Source organism: Protopterus annectens, chromosome 12.part0, assembly GCF_019279795.1.
Source record: "Protopterus annectens isolate FY-2018-M chromosome 12.part0, PAN1.0, whole genome shotgun sequence".
NCBI lineage: Eukaryota > Metazoa > Chordata > Ceratodontiformes > Protopteridae > Protopterus > Protopterus annectens.
In genome coordinates this window covers 1130010533-1130029629 of record NC_056746.1, presented here as the reverse complement: position 1 = coordinate 1130029629, position 19097 = coordinate 1130010533, and the positions used below count along the sequence as shown (strand labels likewise).

General features: G+C 39.6%; 1 protein-coding gene across 1 annotated transcript in view; it reads left to right on the top strand.

Moving 5' to 3' along the window:
* The first annotated feature begins 3121 nt into the window (after positions 1 to 3121).
* IFT52 (intraflagellar transport 52) overlaps positions 3122 to 19097 on the top strand; it is a 906963-nt gene continuing 890987 nt past the window's right edge. Inside the window, exons 1-2 of the mRNA XM_044090140.1 lie at positions 3122 to 3255; positions 16166 to 16290. Coding sequence (XP_043946075.1) covers positions 3238 to 3255; positions 16166 to 16290 — 143 coding nt within the window. The 5' untranslated portion in view covers positions 3122 to 3237. The remainder of the gene's footprint in view (positions 3256 to 16165; positions 16291 to 19097) is intronic.

The window sequence follows — 19097 nt, the reverse complement described above, 5'->3', positions numbered from 1 at the left end:
GTTTTGCTGGAACGACATTGGGACCAGCAAAGCAGCTCTATTTTAACTGCCCTTGTAAGGGCAATTTCTAAAAGATCCGAAAAACTGTCCTTTTGAGGGCAATTTAAAAGTGCTGAACAGGTCTGGTCTGTGTGTAGTAGAAGCAAGCAGAGGATTAGTAGCAGCTTTCTATCAACTGCAGAAAAGGTAAGTTGCTGGGTTTATTTTTAACTTTATTTTTTGCTGGGGGGGAGGAAACCTAGGGAGAGGATTGTATAACTTTTTTTCTGCAGAGTTGTTACACCGAGATGATTTGTGTGTGTGTGTGTGGGGGTGAGGGGCTGTGGTTGTAACAGTTTTATTTTATCTTTGTCCAGAATTCTTCTGCTAAGAGACTAAGGAAGGGAGGCTTGTTTGTAATTAATGTTCAGATTTGATGTAGTTTTTTTATCTAGTCGCATAAGAATATTCAATATTGCATTTTTGTTTTGTGTACAAGTGTGCTGAAATATTGGTAGTGGGGGGATAGTGGTTGTGAGAATGCTGCAGAATATACAGTGTTTCAGTGTATACCAATGCAAACCCTGTTCTGCTAGTTTGTTTTATGTATACCGGCAATGTCTACAACTATGCCTGATGCTACACCTTTGTTCTATGATAATTTTTTGCTCTGTCCAGAATTATTGTGCTGAGAGGTTGGGAGGGGAGTTAGTGGCTGTGAGAATGTTGCAGAATGTACAGCTGCTGTTTTAATGTATATTAATGCAAACCCTGTTATACTAGTATTGTGTACACCGGCAGTGTTTACAACTATCCCTGATGGTATGCCTTTGTTCTATGATAATTTTTTGCTTTGTCTAAGAGTTATTGTGCTGACAGGTTGGTAGGGGGAGTTACAGTCTGTGAGAATGTTGTGCAATATTCAGATGTTTGCCTGGTATTTATCTATTTTCATTAAAACATGTGGGGTACGCAATGCATTTTACTTCATAATCTGTTATTCCAGCATCTGTATTTGCTAATAAGCACATTGTTTTTTATGTTATGCCTTTGTGTTTTTATTTTACTTTCACTTCATCCAGATTTATTGTGCTGAGATACGGGGTGGTAAGGGCTGTGACAACTCTGCAGAATGTACTGATGTCTTAATGCGTGCCAGTGCAACCCTTGTTCTACTATCAAAGTTGATCATAGCAAAGTTTCAAACCATCCCTGATGTTATGCCTTTGTTTTGCATTTTCTTTTTTTTTTTTTGGGGCTTTGTCTGGAATTGTTAAGCTGTGTGGTTAGACGAGAGGGGTAGGGGCTGTGAGAATGTTGCACAATGTTTAGATGTTTGACCTGTATATTTGGTCCGTTAGTCATCAAAATGTGAATTCACACAATGCATGCTACTGGAAAAATCTGTTATTCTACCATCCTACCATCGTTATTAGTTCATAGCCACAATGTTTTAAACCCCCTAATGTTACATCCTTGTCTTGTTTTTTTTTTTTTTTTTTTTTTTGTACCTCCTCTAGAATTGTGCTGAGACTTTTGGGGGGACTATGAGAGTTCTGCAGAATGTACTGATTATTGTAATGAATGCTAATGCAATCCCTGTTATTCTAATATCTTTCTAAGTTTATCATTGCAATGTTTTAACTATCCTTGATGTTATACATTTGTTCTGCAGTTATTTTCAGCTTTGGAATTATGCTGAGAGGTTTGGAGGTTGGTAGGGGCTATGAGAATGTTGCACAATGTCCAGATGTTTATAAGTTTTGGTCTGTTCTTCAAAAATGTGGGGTCACACAATGCATGCTACTGCAAAATCTTATTCTAGCATCATTATTAGTTCATAAGCCCAGTATTTTAAATTCTTAATGTTCAGTCTTACTGTAGTGCTGTCCATCATGTGTGGGTGTCTATGTCCTGTCTGCGAGTCTGTGTAACTGTCTGCCTCGTGTCTCTGTCCTGTGTGAGGGAGTCTGTGTGGGTGTCTTTGTGTACCTCTGCAGAACTGGCTACCTTGATGCTGTACAGAGGCTTGCCATAATGTAACATTACTATTAAATGCCAGTCAGTGTGTGTGTGTGTGTGTGTGTGTGTGTGTGTGTGTGTGTGTGTGTGTGTGTGTCTGTATTTATGAGTGGCTACCTTGCTGTGGTACAGGGGCTTGTCGTAATGTAACATTAGTATTAAATGCCAGTCAGTGTGCGAACCTCTGTGTGTGGCTACCTTGCTGTGGTACAGTCGCTTGTCATAATTTATTGGTACTAAATTTTATTTATTTAACATTTGTTGACCGGGAAAGTCCGACTAGGACAGAGCCTATTTTTAGCAGAGGCCCAGGGAGAAATGCTGCTGAAGCATATCTTTGGAATGTGGGAGGAAACCACACGAACGCAGGGAGGACATGCAGACTCCAGACAGAAGGCACCACAGCTGAGAATCGAATCAGAGAACCTCTTGCTGGGGGGGGGGGGGGGGGTGTGACAAAGTTAACTGCTGCACCATTGCGCAGTCCCAGTCAATGTGTGTGTGTGCGTGTGTGTGTGTGTGTGTGTGTGTGTGTGTGTGTGTGTATACCATTGTGAGTGGCTACCTTACTGTGGTACAGGGGCTTGTCATAATCTAACTTTGGTACTAAATGCCAGCCAGTGTGTACCTTGACATTTCAAGTCTTTTTAATGGCCTGAATGTAATAATACTACACAGTGATTGTTAAATGGTGCTTCATGAGCTTGATAGGGAAGGAGGCGTGATGGCAATATGGTCACACTTTTTATATTCTCCTGGGTAGGGCCCCCAACTTGAAACTTGCTGGGGGCCCCCAAATTACTACAACTGGCCCTGAATAAGAGTTATTATTACCCATCTGGTTTATTGAGAACACAAGATTGCTGTATTAGCTTTTATTGGGTTGACAAACGTGTTATAAAATATCAATATAAGATAACTTTCTGAGGTCTGGGTCCTCCAGCGACTACATGGTTCACTGGTGCCTAAAAAGCCTCCTATGCAAACCCCACAGTTCAGTATCGAACCTCGAACCTTGTACCTCGTGCTTGAGGAACAATGACCCTAACAATTATGTCAAGTTCAGTATGACCCAAGAAAACACATCAGACTTCCGATACAAACACCCCTTTCTAGAAAATAGAAATGGTACACTCTGTTGCTACGACGAAGCGGCCTTGGCGACAGCTGTGGAGTTGAGATTTAGCCCCAGAGTGCATTGCGGTGTTATATGATTTGACTGGGCAAGGAACGAAAATGGTAACAACAAGACAGGTAAATAATGGTCAGAGACAGCGATCTATTGTTGTAAATGTGTAGGAGAAAAGCTGTTATATTCATCTTCGCAGTTGTAGATAACTGCGTCTTCTCATAAGCTTGTGTGCATTTGGCCTACATATTTGTCTGTATTGCGGGAAGCACTACTCGGAAAGGTAGATCTGATATCAATGTGTGCATTGCAATTGTATTGGATAGAGAGTTGTGGGTTAAGTATTTCATTTGTTTTTATGACAAGTTTTACTGTGCATTTAGGAATCCTGTACTGATGAATATAGTTGAAATGGACTTCTTTCTCCAGTAATTTGATGTATCGATTCTGTTTGCATTACTCGTAGCAACAGTTGCTTAAACGAAGTTACTTGCTATGCATGCACAACAACAACAACTTGCTATGCATGCAGTAAACGTGCGTGTTACTGGCTCAGTGAGCTTGATGTGCGTATGTTTTTTTAATGTTTTATAAATGCCAGATGTCAGTTCTTTACATTGCAAATTACTGGGAGAATGTAACATTAGTGTCAGTTTTTGAAAGTCCAAATTCATTATAATGTGTGGGGTTGTAATGATCAGCAAACTTTATAAATGTTATTCCATTTTCCGAATTACAGCATGCACCAGGTATCTGGGGACAATAGCTGTATAAGGGGTAGGGTAAGATGCGTGGATATTTATTTTGTCCCCTGGAGATTTCCCAATTAAGCATTGCTAATGATAGTGTGCATTTCACCTTTGCACATACTTGTAGTTTCCGAAATTAATTATTCTGAGTCCATTTTTACAACGGTAGTAGAATTTATTCGAGAGTAAGTTGTTAGCACCTTCTGACTAGAGTTTATATAGGCTTATTTTGCTCAGCTGCAAGGGACTAAGTTTCAGAAACTAATCGTGATTGAAGTATGAAGTACTCATAATTCGGGTTACATACTTATGCCTCAGACTCTAAGCACAATAAGTCTGGACTAAAATAATACTTGGGGGGGGGGGGGGCTCAGAAATAGTGTCATATTTTAAATATTGCTCTTGTAAACTTAGAAAGTTGCTAGAATAACATGGTTTGTTAGCATGCATTTGTGTGAAGATAGGAAGTGAGAAACTCAAATATGTGTCACTATTTAGTGACTTCAGTCCTCGATGTACCAGAAAACCACAAATTTTATGAGGAATAGAATAAAAATATGAGGCAAAAATCTGGATGGTTGAGAGGTGTGGCTTCATCACTCATATCAATAGACTGCATTTTAATTCCTCCCATTTGTAAGGTGACCCCTACCCACAAATGGAATTAATGGACAGTACAGTGTATAGACAAGGCTACAGTAATAGGAAATACATTTCATTTTCTGTTTCTTGGGTAGGTGTAGTATAGAAATGCTGAACTAAAGCTGGAGGGAATTAAAATTTGGCATTATTTAATTATATCTGCCAAGCCACCAACTGAAATTATTCCTTTAGAAGTTCAGAGTAAGTATCCTTGTGGTTATAATGTATATTGCAGCTGATTTACTTTATGTTAATACATTTTAAGGTGGCAGTATCCTTTCCAACATAGTTCTAAAGGTGAGTGTGTGTTGTACTGTGCACTAGTAGTTTGTATGAACATGCAGTCTTTAAGAATTTGAATTCTGTCAGCATGGTGTTAGTCTTAGGTGTAAAGTGGCGAGCATGCCTCCTGCACTTCCTTAATTAATACATATAACATGATCTGAGGCTGCAAAACCTCTGAGAGTATTTTTTTTTAGATATGGTTGCATAAAATTGCTTTGATGTTTTTGAACTGGTGCAATACATATTTGCTCTTTTAAAGGGGAGGGGGGATTAAGGGGCTAACCCACTTTATTAATGGAAAGTACGGTTTATAAAATGCAGTTGATTATGTGTATCAAAAACAGTGAGTTCTTTATTATAGAGCTCTTTATTCTAAAAGATACACAACAGTTCTGAAAACTCTATTTTCAAAAGAATTTAGGTAGTGAGATAAGTATTTTGAAATTATAACTACAGTGGGTAATTATTTAATTTGGCATGCAACATTTCTGGGTGTCTGGATAACAATTGTCAGTGTTGGTAAGCTTGCTCACCTTTGGTGCTGTAAGATTGGAAGACTGTGAGATGTTTTCCCACACCTGGTACTTGATACTGATTCTGCAGTGCAGCATAAGGGGGGTGCTGCACTCTCTTGAATCTTCCGTTCTTTGAGTGAGAAGTTAAACAGAGGTTCCTTGTGCTTGAGCTGGTGGTAGCTTAGGTGGAAGTAAAAGATTCTATGGCAGTTGTCAGAAAGAACAGCAGGGGAAGTTCCCAGGTGCCCTAGACCAATTTCCCTTAGTCAGTATGAATACCACCTCTGGTCTCCCTTGAAATGAGGAAACTGGCCTAATGGGATTAACCCAGTCAACAAAGAGTAAATTAACTTGAACTGTAACAAGATGCTTCTTTTTAAACTTTGTGTTGCAAAGTACTTGTCTGGTTACCCACTAATAATAAATGTCGGTGTCAGAAATGTCAGGATACACCAGCATTTTAGTAAACAGATAGCTTTATTCTGTATAAAGTGTCAGTTCAGTAGGAAGGATGTTAACACTTCCATTCTCTTGAGCCCAAAGGCACTAGGCTGTAGATAGTGCATCAAGGGATAAGTGCATCAAGGGATAAATGCATTCTTAAATCGGCAATGCTATACAGTAGTCTTAAAGATGCACTGGCAATAGTACATGTTCACAGTATATAACAGCTTTAGCAACTTTGCTTCACTTATCCCCTAAAGGTAGAGAGACCTTTGTTTGGAATGACAAAGATGACTGCGCAACCAATGCCCTGTACATGCAACCCTCTGAAAGACTTTTGTCTGTGATTTTTGTTGCCATTTAATTGTTAGAAAGCAGCAACTTGAGATAAAACATCTCTAGCAAGATATATTTTACAAGACAGTTGTTGTTGTTGTGTCTTTCGGCTTTTCCCGGTTAGGGGTCGCCACAGCAGAACTCCGGTCCGCTAATGATTGGTAGTTGATTTTTACATGCCGAGTTACCAGCCCTGACGTACAGCCTTCAACGAAGGTATGCCCATTCACGCACGTCTCCACGCAGAAGACGCTCTAGCTGAGAATCGAACAGGACAGCATCTTAATGTGAGGCGACAACGCTACCGCAGCACCACCACCGCAAGACAGTTGTATGGTCCATTATCTGTACAATTACATCAGAGCTCTGTTAGTGAGTCAGTACTTTGACATCACATCAAAGTCAAAGTAAACTTTGTCATTCAGTTTAACAAATGCAGTGTATCAGTGGATGAAATTTTATTGCTTCAGGCTTGTGTGCATTGAAAAACAGTTTTCACAAGAGGGTGAAGGAAGCATATACTGGAAGAAATTCTAGACTGTACAGATATAAATGCACACAAATGTATCTTACTCACATGTACTGCAGGTCACATTTGTAGCACAGGAACTGGAGCTAGAAACAGAATTATAGAACATGTGGAGGGAGAACTATGAAATAAACTGTTATAGGTTCATGGGTACTTACTAGGCTGTCGATCTACAAGGATCTTACACCGCCTAGCCTTGCATTTCTTGTGCATTTTTAGTCTTAGTAGTTTAGTACCAAGGCCCCTGTATTTTGCGGATGTTTGGTATAACCCTGAATGGTATAATACTTTGTACTGTGCAAAAACTCACCCTTTGTATAATGTGTGAGTAAAAGAAATGTGCCTCTTCCTACTTCATTTTGCTGCTTGTGCTTAGGAGTTCAACTGTATGTAGTTTGCTGCACTTTATTACTGCTTGTCAGTAGCCTTATTAAATTGATTGTTTTCTACTGAATTACTCTTTTATTTGAGCTGTTGTTTATTGTTGTGATTGTGAGCTAATTTATTACATTTGTACTGTTTTAAAGCAGTTTACTGATTAACTATATTTCATTGCTATTTACTGCAATTCAATACTGTTAAACTGCATTTTGTTACTGTTTAACTGTATTTTTTCATACTGTGAGTTCTGTTATTTTGTTTGTAAGTGGTTAATCTGCTTCTTTGTGAGTTTTACTGTGTTCTTAACATTAAATTGAGTAGCATAGTCTAGAAACAGGTTTGCTGCATCCAGAGCTGCAGCTGCATGGTTTTTAACCCTTTTTGAGCTATTCTAGCTACAAATTTTCCCTTAGTAGCACTTGTGTGATCACCTAGTAGTACTACTGTTAGACCTTCCATCCTTTACCCTCTTATCTCTCTGGCCTCTCTTCTTCAATTTCTGACAAATATGGATGGACAGTTTCCTACATTTTCTCCTGCAAGTCTGGTTGATATGGTCATCCCGAGACAGTGTAACAACTGTCTCATGTACATGGACATACCTCTGCTACTACCACCTAGGAACATAATTTGTGAGAGATGCAATAACATCAAGAACCTAGAGTCATTGCTCTGTCTCTTACAGGCCAGTATATCTGGCACTGAGAAGGTTGTCAACACAAACACCACATCTGAAACACTACCCACACCTACACAACACCCCCCCCCCCCACATATGTGGAGGTCCTCAACAAAAACATACCCAAACCAAAGAGAACCTCGAGGCAAAAACACATACGAACTCCACTGCCCACCACACCACATACCATACATAGTCCACACACCTGTGTCTCACAGCCACTAAGGCCTAAACATAAACCCAACATATTAATCATAGGAGACTCCATTGTGAGACACAGATGTGCCCCTCATCAGGCTGGATAAGGAGAAAGTCACAGGTAGTTGTTTGTCAGGTGGTAGAGTCCGCCATATCACCCATGCACTCAAGTCTTTCAACAGGTACTGTTATGACTGTGTCATAGCCCATTTTGACGTGAATGGCTTCAGACATACCACCTTGGACTATATGAAGAGAGACATGATCACTCGCTGAATATGTATCCCAGGCAGGTATGTTCCTAGCTTTAAGCATATTCTACCATCACCCAGAATTATGTCTCAATACAACGGAAAGTGATTGACTTTAACAATTGGCTTAGTTTCTGGTGTCATTCCAAGGGGATCCAGTACTTGACTGCCTGGGATGACGTGATTGACAAACCATGATGCTTTGCCAGAGATGGCCTGCATCTGTCTCCCTTGGGCTTCAGGCTCCTGGCAAAGGCTCTTGCCTCCCCCATAGTGCCTTTTTTAGGCAATGCCATGAGGTCAAAACTACCAACAAGAAAATTTCATCAAAACATAAATTAAAGGTCATGCAGCTAAACGCTAGGAGTCTAAACGTGAAACTGCACTCCTTGCAAGCATTCTTACCCCAGAAAGATGCTAATATTTGTGCAGTCACAGAAATCTGGTTCAAAGCTGTGAAGAGCACCCCAGCCAAACCAGGTTACTCATCTGGTCATACATTCAGACCCCAAACTGTGGGCAGCAAAGCAAAAGGAGGTGGAGTTGCAATATATATAAAAGACATACACACCTCCAGACTGATCAAACAGTATGTCGCACAGGTGACGCTCCAGGTGCAGTTAACAATTGACAAGTCCCGTATTCAAATCCTAGCTAGCTGTAGGCCCCCAACTTTGACTCAAGATGCCCACTCCACCTATCTGAACTTCTTTGAATCTATCAAAATTCAACCCTTTGCCCTGATCCTGGGCAACTTTAACTATCCAAATAACAAAATACCTCCAAACTCCACAATCCACATACTAAATCCAAAAGAAACTTCACACTAGCAGGTCGGAACCAATAGCAGCTTTATTCATATAAACACACACTGGTTTAGCGCTTTCTTCTCTACTAAAGGGACTTCTTCATAACAATGCCATTTCCATAACCCAGTCCTTTTTATACAAAACCACACCCAATTGACTAATTGAATAATCACCAATCAACCCAAAAGCACATAATAAATGCACATAAAAAAATGTCTAAAATACATATTACATTCACATCAAAACTTGACATAAAAACTACTTTCTTGTTGTTATGCATTAAAATACATATAATGGCATTAACCACAGTTTATGCCATTACCCTAAAATATGCTTTAATTTCAATATACAGGCAATATTTACATGTTCGTTAATACCAGGTGGTTGGGTGGCATTTAACCTAAGCTGCCACCTTAACTCCCAGATGTCTAGATGCACATAAAGCACCCTCCGATTTTGAACAAACCCACAAATATGTTAGCATAAATGGGAGCAAAAGGTGCCCCCATGGTTGTTCTTGTAACTGGTAAAACAATGTTTTTATTAAACTCAAAATAGTTGTGTGTTAAACTAAAATGGACCAGCTCTATTACATAAAGGGCTCCAGGGCTAGCCTCCAAGAAAAGTTCTAAAGCCTCAATACCAAAACTGTGAATATTTGTATAAAGGCTTTTAACATCCACTGTAATCCAATACATGTCACCAGTCCATTTTAAATCAGACATTTTATCCAAAAAATCAAAAGCGTCTTTTTATGTATGAAGGTATTTTTTAAGTAAAGGTAATAAGTAACAATGTAAAATTAAACCAATATTATGTAAGAAATAATTACACACACAAACTATGGGAGTCGTACAAGCTTTTATGAATTTTGGGGAGGCAATAAAAAGTAGCCATTTCACACCCATTGCTGTTAAACTTATTTTCAACACCCTTCTAAGACCTTTTATTTTACAGTTCCTGATATTCTGACAGAGCTATTTTATACTGCTATGGACTAACTATTTCATAAACATTTCCATCAGTTAAATGATCATGACACATTTTTAAATATTGCTTATGATGTAGTTCAAAATTTTATTACCTTTGTCCGCATGTTTGAAAATCAGTTCATCCTGATTAAAGTCCTGTAGAGCCCTCCATTCTAATTTTGTTAAATTATAATGTATTTCACTTCATAAAATTAGAAAAGGCTGACTCAATAATAAACTTAACCATGGCAGAAAATTGTTGAACCCCTTTATATGAAAAAGGATGAATAAAGTTAGTTTTGCATACTGTATTACTAGTGTTTTACTGACGAAATGCATTACATCCATCATCTGTCTCCATATCAGATACACATGAATAAAAGCTTTCTTCCATATCATCTGCCACATCTAATATTGGATCAACCGAACTATTCATAATCTCATTATTATTTATCCTGTCAGTATTTTCAAAAAAGTTAAAAAGATTTAACTTTCTAACTAAACAAAAAACATCTCTTTTAAGCATATATAAGTGCAGTAATACAGTTAAGATAAATTTGATACCACAGTTTAACATAGAAATCTGACTATCATTAAGCACGCAGCCTGAAAGATTTATTACATATCCGTTATTACATGCTTAGAATAATCTCCATCCTCCACATTATTAACAACAGTATTTACAGTTGCTAAATCAGTTCCGTTTGGTCCTTTTATAGCTTTGTTATTACTGTCTTTTCCTGGAAGATGAATTAATCCTTCAAAGCCCCCGGGCCTGTGGAAAATACGGCCCAGACCGCAGAATCCTTTATAAACGCATTCTATGAACACCTTCAGGAATGCATGGATCATGCGATCCCAAATAAAACCAAGACCCAATCTTCCAAAGGCAGACATCCTGTCTGGTGGACCCCAACCATAAACAAACTATACAATAGAAGGAGGAAGCTACTAAATGATAGAGCAAAATCCCAAAAAGGGAAGGCATCACTGATCAGTATTAGCAAAAAACTACGGGCACACATAAAATTGTCTAAGGCCAGCTTCGAGAGAAAAATTGCACAGGACACTAAGGATAATCACAAGGCTTTCTTTAGTTATGTTAGGAACCTGGGTGGTAATTCCCAGATATGCTCAGAATTAGTCCAAAATGACAAAAAATACACCGAACCCACAGACATTGCCAACATCCTGGCTGACAGGTTCAGCGCAAACTTCTCCCCCCCCTCCCCACCAAAAGGGCAAATATCTATTCCAGCAGAGTGCTGCCCCCCTGACATCTCAGATGCTCAGGTAAGAGCCACCCTCTCCAAAGCAAAAAACACAGCGTCAATGGGACCAGACGGTGTCCCGGGCTGCATCCTACATGAACTCCAAGAAGAGCTAAACCCAAACATAAAACTACTGTTCATTCTCAGCCTTACTACAGGATATGTGCCCAAAGAGTGGCGTACAGCAACAGTGGTCCCTCTCCATAAAGGTGGTGCCTCAACGGATCCTGGAAACTATCGCCCCATAAGCCTGACTAGCTTGGTCTGCAAAGCTATGGAAAGGATCATCATGGACCTCATAAATAAAGATATTGGGGACCTACAGACACTGGATCCTACCCAGTTCGGTTTTGTTAAGGGCAGATCCTGCCTCTTAAACCTGGTTGATTTCTTTGAAACAGTCACCAAGGCCATTGACGAGGGGAAGGTGGTCCACACAGCCTACCTGGACCTCGCAAAAGCCTTCGATACAATACCCCACTCGAGCATTATAGATAAGCTCACCAGCTTAAATATAAACCCCTATGTCACTAGATGGATTGCAAATTGGCTCAAGGACAGAACCCACATGGTTAGAATTGCTGGAGCCATGTCAGACTCCAAACCAGTTACAAGTGGTGTCCCACAAGGCTCAGTCCTGGGACCTGTCTTGTTCGGTATATATTTCTCGGAGGTACAGGCCAACACGGAAGGACTGTGGCTGACCAAGTTTGCAGATGACTGCAAACTGGGCGCCATAATCGACTCTCCAGCCGACACAAGCATCCTCCAAAAGGGCCTCATAGAAACAGACAACTGGTGCCAGAGCCATGGCCTCAAGCTAAATGCCAAAAGTGTATAGTCATCCCTTTGGCAAAACAAAGTGCCCACAAATTACCACATAGGTGGTAATCCATTAAGTACAGAAGAAGTAATTAGGGACCTGGGGACCCAAGTTGATAGCAATCTCTCATTTGACAACCACGTGGCCAAAGTGGTTAGAAAAACATTTTATATAGCCCACCTAATCATGAAGGGATTCACATCTAGATCAGGGACGCCATCGTGCCTCTTTACTCATCCCTCATCAGGCCCATAATTGAGTACAATGCCCCTTTGCGATGTACCTTACCAGACACCTGCAGCAACTGGAAAGACCCCAAAAGTACCTCACCAAGAGGATCAAAGGGCTCAAACAGATGCCATATGCTGCCCGGTTAAAGAAACTCCAGCTCTACTCAGTGGCATACCGCCTGTTCAGAGGCGATCTGTGCCTGACGATAAAGCCATGTCCAACCCGAATTAATGGACATGCTGCACCTCAGAAAATCCAAATCCCATTGAGCTACGCTCCAGAGACTTGAACCTCAGCACTGAAATAAATAGGACATGCTGGAGGGACAGATTCATAACCCAGAGCTCCCTTCACTCTGGAATAAAATCCCAGTCCAGGTTAGGCAGAGTCCCTCATTGACTCTCTTCAAGAGGAATCTTGATGAGTGGATGGGAGATCGTAGGTTTACCCCGGGTATCATTTCTGTGTCACTGTTAGACAGAGGCACAGTATACTAACCTCGAAAAAGGGCATAGCAAAATAAATTTAAAATGGGTGGCGAAAGCTAAACACATTCTGGCTAGGCTTATAAATGCCCTAGGGCAGATAGCCTAGTATGAACCTATGAACTGGTTCAGCATAATTTCTCCCATGTTTTCATTCATTTTTCACCATCCGTCTGTCTTTCCGAAAAGTTCTCTTGCATATACCTAGGTACCTGAGCTGGAGGAGGGGGTGGATAAGATGAATCATCACTTTCCCAGTCCGTGGAGCCTCCCGTAACATCCGATGATGCTCACGACTCACTATGTTGTTTCTTGTTCACTTCCTGATCTTGAAAACGAACACCTGATTGCTGTCTCTTCCAACTGGTTCTCCACAGAAGGGCAAGATCTCTTTTTAATTTAGTCTTCTTTTTATGTAAAAGTTCTTTCTGAAAGTTCAAGAGCTTTTCATTAATGTCTGCCAGGCATTGTCCTAAATGTGTAGCATTTAATGTATTAGAAAGAGAAATGTATTAGAAAGAGACCCACAAATAGCTGACATCTCTTTTTTTAATTTTCGTTGTTTTAAAGTGTCCCTTTCTATTAGAATGTTAATCCAGTCCAATGAGCACCAGTGAACAGCAGCGCCCACCTAATTTAAAAATCTTTTATCATCATCATCATTGTGGGTCAAAGGGAGTGGGCGGACTCTTAAATGCCATCAGACCCCTTGGAGTAATGGCCAAATCCAAATACCATTGTGAGCGTAAAGTGCACAAAAGTTTCTTTAAGCAACAAATGCTCCAACTTATCATAAGTCCTTGTAGTTCAGGGGCAAAAAAAGTGGTGGAATGCTGGCCCATGGAGGTAAATGGATTAACAATCTTTCTGTTCCTTTCTTCTTCCAGGAATCTCTTCTATGGTCTGGGCAGCCCCTCACCACCATATGCACCATTACTATGATCTGAAAAATGTTCCCGTGTTTGCACCACATGATGTTCCATTGTTCTCTCTGAAATCTGTTCCATCTTCTCTAAAAATTCTGGGCAGGTGCAAAGACAGATTTATTATGAGCCCTGAAAACTACACGCATTGAGATAAATGGCAAGCAAAATCTGCTCAAAACTATAGCATGAATAATCATATCCGTACAATATGTGTACCCATGGCTGTATAACAGTTGGGCAGATTCATCACTGTATAAAACTCACACAAGAAGAGCAGTGTTGCAGGGGAGGACCTACCCTGCTTCTTCTTGGGGAGGCTTCACCTCCCAACACTGTCTTAAGTAATTATTTTCACTCTGAGGTAGCTGCATCTTGGAGAAAGAAAAATTGCTGAAACGGAAGTCAGTCTTTCATAAGCTGTTACTACTCAAGTGGTCTATATGATCACTGAGAAGCCCATATATTTATAGAAAAGAAAAAAACATTTTAAATATTTTATGAATTATACATATATGTATTTTTTTAACAATTATCATTCACGCCATTACATAAGTTGCTCAAATCCTGCAATCCCTTATGTTTCACTCCTCCTCCTGCACATTGTTCCCACACATTCCATTTATTTCTATGTAATTTGCTCCATCCCTTTTCTAAAGAGCCCACATACAGTTCCTGTATCTCCTGTACAACATTTTGTTACTTCATTTATTTTGTGTAAATTTTGTTTTCCATTTTCTAGTAATTGTCTTTTGGCAGCAAATAACATTAAATATAGAAAAGAAATTCAGATCTTGTATCCCAGCTCAGAAGAATCATTTCCTTAGTTGCAATCATTTGCTACCCCAACAATTCTAACAAAGTCCTCTGTAGGGAATATTTAAAATTCAGTCTGTTGTTGAGGTACTCTACCCAAATACAAGCATTATGAAAATGGAAATAAATGAAACTTCTGACATGGTGAAGGGGCACTGCCTTAGACGTGAACAGATTTACTTTAAGTTGGAATTGTGACAGTGTAGGGTTATCTTTGACATGGGTATTTTACTTAAGGTGTCATTGATGGACAAGGTGAGGACAGCCATAGACATGAACATCTTACTTCTAAGTTTGGATTAGGACATGGGATGGAGAATATTGATACAAGCACTTTACTGAGGCTGTGGCTTGTTGTGAGAATAACCCTACATACAGATGCATCAGAGGGTTGGGATGTAGAAGGTGTGTGCAATATACATATACAGAAAGAGAGAAGAAGGGAAGGGTTAGGGAGGTGGTAGAGCAGAACCGCTTTATATGCAAGTATTTCATTAAAATTTAAAAGGTGATGGAAGGAGCCAAAGAGTATTTAATTGCACAGCATCCAAAGCAGGATGTTTGATGCATGTGTGATTATGGGGAGAAAAGGTTATGTACACATACTGCTTGGGACCCTGCCCAGTAGGTACCTGTACTAACAGACCTAATCAGAATGCATAGCTGAGGCTTCCCCTGTGCCATCAGATATTTATTCTTTATTTGTGATAGTGCAGTTTGCAGTAGATCTCCAGGTCATTCCAGTCATGGATTGCAGAGAGCAGTATTACTTATGCAAAGTGTTTTTAATTTTTTTATGAATACTTTCTGCACTATCTAATGTTTTCTTAATTTAATGCCCACAGCTTTTCATTTCCTTGCTATAAAACACACTAAGGCTGCAAGAATTAATAGTTTTCCATGTTTAGAGGAATGCACCACAATTAAAATATGTGAACTGCTTTGGTGGTGTCGAGGTAAATCCTAACTACAGGCCATACGATCTGGGTTAAATTAGTTGCTTGGGCAACTGACTGAGTAGCAAGGAGGGAGGGAAGGGAGTTGCCATCTAAAAGTGGAGGCGATTCTCGTAGCCATTGACACTTTAAGATCCCTAGTGGTGGCTGGTGACATGAGAGAGGGGCTTGGTCCAAAGAGGAGAATGAGAGGGGAGTTTGACTGAGCTGCTCTAGAGGTGGGGTGATACATCAGCGTATCCCCATAGTGTGTTCACCCTGGAAGTAATGGAAATCTCAGGGGAGGGGAAAATGAAAGGCAGGTCATAAAATGGACCCCCCACCAGCAGAAGTAGTGGATGGATGAAGCTGTGGACACCATGATTCCGTGGGATGACCTTGGGTTCCACACCATCCCCAGCCCTGAATCAGAGATAGTCCGAGGGTGGAACGAGAGGCTGACAGACCCTGTAATAGATGGGGGCACTGGAGTATTCCATAAAGAGTGATGCGATTTATGACATCACTTTCAGAGGGGAAGGGCATTTATGACATCATTTTCAGAGGGGAAGGCCATAATTTTCTTGTTTTGAGGCTTCTGATGGACTTTTGTATAACTGTAGTTAATATGTAGACTGTTACAATGTTTTAGCCCTGTTCAGTTTTGTTCTAGAGTTTAAAACATTGCTAATACGTATACTTTTAAAGAATATTGTTTACTCTATGTGGACTGATGCTTAACTTTTGTGTCCTGATTTTTAGGTAAAAATGGAACAAGAACCCAGAAACACAATTGTTTTTAATACTTCAAAAAAAGAACTTTTCAATGCCAGTAGTGGTTATAAATCCTTGCAAAAAAGACTGCGATCCAACTGGAAAATACAAAGGTACATTTGGTTTGTTTGTCATTATTTCTCATTCTACCCATGTTAAAGATGTTAACAACACACATGTGGTACGCTCCAAATCTGTTTTTCTTTTTACACCAATGTGTTGTCTCTGCTGCAATTTCTGTGCACCTGATAACCTACACTGAGCCTTTTCTCAGTTTTATTTCCATTTATCAGTAACTTCCCTTCAGTTACAGCAAATCTTACTACAGAAAAAGACAAGATACTGATGTTTGAACACTACTTTGGAGATGTATTAGAGAATTGGTTTGAAGTTGGACGCTTCTAATGGTAGATCTGAACAGCAAGGTGCTGTATTCTCATCTTTCTCCTTGTGGAATTAAGTTTGAGCTTAACATACAAGCATAGTAATGTGACTGGTACCTCTGTTCTTTTTATAACAGTGGTATGTGATGCTACTGTTTTTAGGCATTTATATGACTCTAGAGGCAGCTGTATAGTTTTAACACTTATAGCCAGACACTGATGCTATGAAACCCTGCATTTGTTGTGTCATTTTTCTACTTCTGAGTTCATGTTCGTCTATAACACTTTGCATATATTGACATGAGTGTTGTGTGCCTTAAAATCTCTGTTTACATGTATGAAACTCTGGGTAGGACTGAGTGTGAACTGAATTGAATATGTTTGTAGTTTATTAAGAGGAGTCCAATAACATGTTTACACTTCTTTTTCATAACTTCATGGATGTTTGTTTTTGTGCCAGAAGTGGTCTTATTGCTTAACAGGACCATTCACAAAGCTGTTAGTATAGCTCTTTTTAATAACCAAACAGTATTATACACTGCTTTTTCCTTCTAGGTGACCCAGTTTTGGGCTTGCTGTTAGACCATGTGATAGGCATCTTAAATTCTGCTTGCCAATTGGGAACGGTATCCTTGCTTTCTACACTGGGGCATGATGTGGATAAGAATTATGTCTTCACTCCTGTGCAGTCTTACTTTTTTTTTCAACTTTGTAATAGTTTGGAAGCTTTTTATGCTCAAATGATTGATTAGCAATGTTATGTATAATAAAAAACTGTGAAGAAAGTGAAAGAAAAAAAAGAGTTTATATATTGAAGTTGTTAAAAATGACTGCTGGCAATTTGGTGAATTGTGATAAGGTAGTGGTACCTTCAGAAGGCCTTCTGGAAGATAGTCCATGTATATACCTGACAAGGTACCCTGGGAGATGTTGACAGCAGCCTTCAGGAGAAGAGTAGAAATGTAAGTGCCAAACTCGGTAATTTATATTTCAGAAGCAAATGAGAACTTGTAGATAATCCAAGTTCACATCTGAAGAAGTCTAGATAGAAGATAAGAAATTTAAAAGAGCAGTGTGTGTACTTGTCTGAATTAGAGGTGTTTATAGAAATGCATGCAGACATTGAAGATAAAACTTGGGGAAAATGACATACCTGAGAATAGAGAAGGGCAGAATTATCAGACGTATGTGCAAGATAAGCTGGTTGTTTGGTCTGGGTTTCTTGCGAGCCAAGTAAAGATAGAAAGAGTGCAAACGTTTTCATGTGTGTTTTGGTTGTGACAGTAAAGCCAAGACATGGTTTGATTAGAAAAAATTAGCATGAAGGACTAGATTTTGCCATCAACACTAGATCATTGTTGCAGCAGCCTAAGCTATGCGGGTCCTTACCCCCACTAATTAGTCAGCTTTTCAAAGCTAAAGGGCACCTTCCATATGCTGTAACGTCTGAAGCTTGAGGGGAGCTGAGTTTAAAAGGACATTTTGAAAGCCAAAATATTCAAAGCTTTCTTGCAGCTGAAGTCTTCCCCTTCAGAGTGCCCTGTGTAACTGTCAGTTTGCTAATGATTCTTTTTTTTTTATGGAGCTCCCCATGAGCTTTGGACAGTTAGAGCGCATTGAACGTGCCCTTTAGCTTTGAAAACCAGCCAGACACTTGGTGGGATAGGACCCCTAATAGCTTAAGCTACTGCAACAGTGGCCTATTAGAACATCTACTATTATGGTAAGTTTACTTGCACAAGTGTACTTGGTTCCTTTGAGAGAGTATAGCTCTATAACTTAGGGTTTTTCTTGTGTTTTATCAGGCAGATTTTAAAATTATTTTTTCCATGTGAATTTAAGATCTTTATGGATTCTATGGAATCTCTGACAGCACTATGAGGGAGTGAACTAGCAAGAAATGAAAACTGCCTTTGATGGGTGAGAGGAGTGTACTGAAATTGATGTAAAGAACAGCGGAGAGATAATAGAAAGCTTGGCTCTGAACAAGTTGAAACTTTTTAGAAGATCTGTGAGTCAAGTTGTTTTCATTTTTTAGAACTTGTATGCTTCAGCAACAAAAGGCAGCACATAGCATGCCAAGGAAAACTGATGACAATGAACTATTCCAAAGTACATAGGATATTTCTGGACTTTTCTTTCTAAGGTGATGGTATTCTGTAAAAGTGTATCTTTACAAAGGTGAATGCAGTTATATAAATGAAAAGTGTTGGTTATAAGTAGATGTGGTGTGAGTAACGCTCTGTTTGCACAGACGTTTGTGAAGTAATAGATTAGGAAGATACTCAAATGGGGAGAGGTGGGATTCTAAAGTTACATGTGAATATCTTGGGTGAGCACATCTGAAAGTAGGCTGGTGCTTTTGTGTGTGCCATGACTGTTGGTAATCCAGCTAAAATCTGCCTTTAAGGTTATTAGAGCCAGTGCTTTGTTATATATACTAAAATTCTTAATAGTGGTGAAGCAGTTAAATGGAAAGAGATGGGGGTGGGGGCTTCCACTCTTTTTTACTGAAACTGTTTGGAGTTAAGATGTAA